Here is a 5,852-nt window from a genome sequence, read left to right on the forward strand (position 1 = left end):
ACAAGTCTTATGAGGAGCAGCTGAGGGAACTGGGGTTGTTTAGCCTGGAGAAAAGGAGGCTCAGGGGAGACCTTATCGCTCTCTACAGCTACCTGAAAGGAGGTTGTAGTGAGGTCAGTGTCAGTCTCTTCTCCTAAGTAACAAGCAATAGGATGAGAGGAAATGGCCTCAAGTTGTGCCAGGGAGATTTAGATTGGATATTAGGAAAAATTTCTTCCCTGAAAGGGTTGTCAGGCATTGGAACAGGCTGCCCAGGGAAGTGGTTGAGTCACCATCCCTGGTGTAGACCCGTAGGTGTGGTGCTTAGGGACACAGTTTAGTGGTGGACTTGGCAGTGCTAGGTTTACAGTTGGACTTGATGATCTTAAAGGTCTTTTCCAACCTAAATGATTCTATGATTTTAAAATTGAAGTTGTAGCCTGAAAGAATTTGAGCAACAGGAAACCACACTGCAAAATTTAATCCAGTCTTCTGTGATTGTAGAGCCCACTGTGCTGCCAACTGATGCAGGAAATATCTTTTGTCTGGGATTGTACTGGTCTTTATAGAAGCAGTGACTTAGAAATACAAATATGCAGAGTTAAGGAAGGAAGGCAAAGTTGTATTTGAGTTTGGGTTTTTTGATGTTTAGACAAAGAGGAATGTTGAATCTGATAATCAGCATGCATATGAAGAATTGAAAAACAGAAAGAGAAAAGTATGTGCATTGATTCAGGTAGCTGACTGTAATAAAGAGATCTTAGGATACAGTCTGTGTGACTGATACCTTAAAGAATCACCAAATTGTACACTGCAGAAAATAGCATTATTTTACTAAAGAAATACATGAATTATAAGAATATTGTTGGGAAGCTGGCTATAGATGAGAAAAAGATGGTACCTTTAGCAAAGCAAACCACTTACCGATCAGGAAACTTGTGTTGTATATTGATCCTGTCACAAAATAACTTGCCCAGATTTTTATAACCTTCTTATGTTTCTTTCCTAAATAAAAGATGGACAGGGTGCAGGAGACCTGCCATTTGCCTCATAATTTGTTTTGCACTGAAAAGTTTGGCCATATATTCAAGGCTGTTTAATATCACACTCTGGCCACTCTTCTTTGGAGAGTTGCCATTTCTTGAAGAGAAGCTGGGGTCAGCTTCACAGCACTGCTAGGAAGAAAGTACCCTTGTGTTAATAAATTAAAACTGAATTTAAGGTGTTCAGATTTATGGAGAAAAGGGAGAGGAATTAAGAGTAGAGAGGAAATGATGGGAGAAAGGATGGAAGTACCTTTATCAGTGAGAAAAAAATAACTGTAGAGAAAGACTTGCAATGCAAGTCTTGTCAGTATATGTGGAAACCGAGCCTCAGTACTTGATTGCTGAATGATGATGCTTTTTTTTTTTTGGTAAGGTGGGTATTACCTGAAGCAGTTGAAGCTTTTTATCAGAGGAGAAGCTACAGAGACAATGAAATTATGAGAATGCCATATAACATCTCCATTTGACTTTGAAGCTGGGCAGCATAATGTCTCTTGAGGAAACACACTGAGAGGGTTTCTTCCTACCAAAGACACAGTTACTGTAATTTTATTTGTTGCCCTCAGTGTCCTTAGAAGCCGTGGTATGCATAAGAGAATGTAAGCAGGAAGACTTCGTATGTGCATACCTGCCAGTGGTGTAGGAGAGAACTTGCTGTGCAAATGCTGCAGGATCAGTAGTCAATAGCTTAATGGTGTCCACGCGGGCTCCTTTTCGTTGTTTCTTGAAAACACAAACAAATGTGGATTTCAGAAATGACAGCAGAAATCCTTGCTTGGTTCTGTGACATCTTTACAAATCCTGATGCAAAACCCAGTGAGCAACTTGGTAGTTCTCTGGGGGCAACAGGATTTTTTTTCAATGTGTTTTTGCTTACATGGAACAACAGTTGTTGCAAATCCTGCAGGTTGTAGTCTTTAAATTCATTGTACTAGCAGCTGTCCAGCAGATGGCATCATAAATCATCGAGACCTTTATTTAATCTGTGCTGACTATATACTTAACTTTCTAAATTGATTAATTACATGCAATTAGTCATGAATATGCAAGTTAAATTTCTTCTAAGTAAAAGCAGAAAACCTTGTCTTTATGTGAAAGACAGGGAAGGCTTAACTGTTACGGAATTTGTAAGTAGATGACTTGTTGGATTAATTCACTATCTTTTCTATTTATTTCCCCTGTTTAGTCTTGAACTGAGAGTTCCATTTTTGGATCATCGGTTTACTTCTTATTATTTATCTCTACCAGCGGAACTGCGAATCCCAAAGGTATGTAAAACTAGGGTTGGACCCAAGTGTAAGCTTACAAATTCCCTGATAGGTGTTCTAAGCATGACCAAATTCCTGAATTCAATGGTTAAGTCCTCTACCCAAAGTCAAGCATGCTCTTAAATATTTTGCTGGATTGTTGACTACTGGGAACCCTTTTCTCACCAGACCTTCTGAAAGGAAACCATTTCTTAAGTGTTTAAAGCCAGATCTTTGTACTGCAGTTCCCGAGACTCACGACATTTGTTTGTTGTTCTGCAAACAGAATGGAATTGAAAAATACCTTTTAAGACAGTCCTTTGAAGATTCCAACTTGCTTCCCAAGGAAATACTCTGGAGACCCAAAGAAGCTTTCAGTGATGGTATAGCATCAATAAAGAAATCCTGGTTTTCTATTCTTCAGGACTATATTGATCAACAGGTACAATACCACTTTTTTTTTTTTTTTTTTTCCTTTCACGTTTAAGTGTGTTAGATATGGCTGCCAAGGGGAGGCAGCTCACATGCTTAGTTGGGGGAATAAATCTGTGTATGACAGTAACTTGAGCTTCATGGTGAAATGAGCAAGATAAACTTTAATCAACAGCCTTCTAGCTATCTGAGTTGGTTAAAGGCATTTGAGATCCTAGATACAAAGAAATGCTAGAGCCTGACAGAAATGACTGTGTAAGGAAATGTAAGTATCTGGACTGCAAATTAGATTGTGTGTCGGCAAACACAATTTCAGGGTTACGTGCAAAGCAGCTGCTTCAGCTGAAGGCACTTGCATGAACTTACTCTGCAGCTGAATAACAGCATAATGACTTTATAATGTCCTTTCTTGTTTGTCATTTGTTTTTCCCAGCCATGCCTAGCTAAGCCCTAGCCCTTTTGCTTTTTAAAGCCTCTGCTTGCATTGCTAGCCAATGAAGACTTACAGCATTTTGGCTTTGGACAAAGGATAGTCATCTCTTGTGTACAGAGGTAGTTTAATCATGGAGAGGAAGGAATAACACCCACTTTACACCAGAGCTCTGTTCTACAGAAATACATGTAGTCTGGCCTGTGCACGGGTGCTTGTCTGCCCTACCACCAGCTGCTTGTTTCCCATTTTCTTTCTCTAGATCCACAGGCAAGAAAGTAGTAGGATCAGGCAACAGTGTTGTGCTGCCTGTACTGAGCCTGTGTTGGTGTAGCAGGGGCAAATTTATTTCATGGCTGTGAGGAGTTAGACAGCATGTTGGCAGTGGAAGCTAGCTGCTTTAGAAATTGCCTCAACTGGTGCAGCTATTCATCCTCCCTTTCTTAGCCAACTTAGCAAATGAAGGTGTCTTTGCTTCTGCATCCCAGGTCTTTTGTTGCTAAGAGCTTGGTTACACAAGCAGAGTCAACAGCTCTCTGTGAGCTGAAAAAAAAAAAAACAGGAAGCCACTTACATGGCAAAAAGACTGCTTTAAGTTGTTCCTGTTGATTTACAGCAAAGAGAAGGACAGGAAAGAAGTTTTTGTGACCTTACTAACAAAGGTGATTGTAACCCAAAGAGGAATGGGCTTCACATGTAATGCAGAGAGTAATATTAACAGCACTGGAAATAAAGTTATGTATTCATAAAGGTCAAGGGAGCCTATGACAAAAATTCGCCTGTCAGAAACCTCTGCCTCTAGAATAGACTTTTTTTTTTTTTTTAAACCTATGGGCATTCAGTGGTTGGTGAATCCTTGTATGTCTTTAACTTGCAGCAAATTGACTTGTAAAAGTTGAATGTATTTGCAGCTTAACTTGAGTTTTGCTTACGTCTATAGGTTGATGACCTTCTACTGGAAAAGGCAGCGGAGAAATACCCTTTCAATCCTCCTAAAACGAAAGAAAGTTATTACTACCGCCAGATCTTTGAAAAACACTACTCAGGGCAAAGCAACTGGCTGCCCCACTACTGGATGCCACGATGGGTTAAAGCTACTGATCCTTCTGCTCGCACGTTGAAACATTACAAGTCGGCTACCCAAGAATAGGCTGTTGAAATAATCCCCCAAGTAGAAGTGCTGCAAGCAATTTGCATGCACTCTGCTTTAAAAAAAACAAACAAATTATGCAAACCTAAAGCTTAAATGGTCTTTAAGATGCATTTTGACGATGCTATTGGAGATAAGAGTTTTCTGTGGTTAGTGTACTGTTAAAAATTCACCCTGCTGTACCAAAACTTTGTAATTCATGGGAAAATACTTCATGGACAAGGAACTACCTTATTTGGCAGCTCTGTTCCTTATGTGGCCTCGATTGTATTAATTTGCCTTGCAGCCATTTAATGTATTTTAATGTGAGCTCTGTTTTGAGGACTTGAATAAGGCTAAGCGATGCAAACTGCTGCAGGCCCTCTGAGCAAAGGGGAATTTGACCCTAGCTATTTAGTGATTTGTGTTCCTGGCTGTGGGATTTGGATAGTCTGTCTATATTATTCTATTCTGAATGTCTTTCTAAGCATTCCTGAGAACCTTGGTCTGGTTTTCAAAAGGTATTTAGATATTTGTGGCTATGCAGAGATGCTTACTAGAGTTTATAATAGTGGTGGTGCTGGGTGTTACTTAATTAAATGAATGGGAATCTTACTTGTTACTGTAAAGTCACCAGTTGGCTGGTTTGAATCTTGTAAATATACCAGCAGTCTAAAGAGATTGTGACTGTTATCAAAGAGCAGAACAGACAAGAGAAGCCACATTATGTCTTTGTTTCTAACTCAAGGGCTTCAATTTCTAAATGTATTTATTATTCTTGAAAATAGAGTGTTAACCGGGTGATTTGTATCAGTCTGATGGAAGTTGCATGACTAAGTATTTTAAGAAATTTTTCACTTACTGTGAGAGTCTTTCCACCTGTATGATGAAAAGGTAGACCGTGTTGCTGCTCAACTGCATGTGTCCAACTGTATGGTGAACCAACTCTGTTAACCATAGATTTCAGTCAGACAAAGCATCATTGAAGACAATGGGATCAGACACCTTGCTTGGAAAAATGGAAAAAAAGCTTATTCAGAAACCACAAGAACTTCTAATACCCTACTGAAAAACACATGACTTTTTACCCAGAGCAACTTTTTATTAACTACTTAGGCATGAGGGCTGCTTTTTTAAAGGTAACTTAAACATAAGTGTGGTCAAAAAATATACATGTGTGCTGCAGATTGACTTGATTAGCGTCATGCTCTTTATGAAGACAGAAGTCTAGTTTATTGTCCCTCTTGACTAGGAAACCAAAGCCAATTGTTATTTAAAAGACAAAATATAAGCAATTCTAGTTTAAAATCTTCATAAAATGACTGATTGTCTGTTTATTACTCCCCCCTAACCCTGCGTTTGAATGTCTATTCCAGAAACTTTACTGAACCTCTTGGTGGTACTATGGAGCCCATGAACTGTCCGGATAGAGCCAGTAGCAGCCATATTTTGACATAAACTTGCACATAGTAGTCATTTATGAATCTATGATGAGTAAGGTAATAATTCCTGTAGCCTTCTTTACTTAAGGCTATTCTGACATGTTTTTGTCTTTTTGGATTTCTTTGAAGCAGTAAAGTATATTTTGA

The 5,852-nt window shown here is 39.0% G+C and overlaps 1 protein-coding gene across 1 annotated transcript in view; it reads left to right on the top strand.

Annotated features, from left to right (window-relative positions):
* Nucleotides 1-5,621, top strand: part of ASNS (asparagine synthetase (glutamine-hydrolyzing)) — a 17,645-nt gene extending 12,024 nt beyond the window's left edge. The window contains exons 9-11 of the mRNA XM_009330491.1: nt 2,212-2,293; nt 2,559-2,714; nt 4,075-5,621. Of these exons, the coding sequence (XP_009328766.1) occupies nt 2,212-2,293; nt 2,559-2,714; nt 4,075-4,284 (448 nt within the window). The 3' untranslated portion in view covers nt 4,285-5,621. The remainder of the gene's footprint in view (nt 1-2,211; nt 2,294-2,558; nt 2,715-4,074) is intronic.
* The last annotated feature ends 231 nt before the right edge of the window (nt 5,622-5,852 follow it).

Source organism: Pygoscelis adeliae, unplaced genomic scaffold (genome assembly GCF_000699105.1).
Source record: "Pygoscelis adeliae isolate BGI_AS28 unplaced genomic scaffold, ASM69910v1 Scaffold27, whole genome shotgun sequence".
Taxonomy (NCBI): domain Eukaryota; kingdom Metazoa; phylum Chordata; class Aves; order Sphenisciformes; family Spheniscidae; genus Pygoscelis; species Pygoscelis adeliae.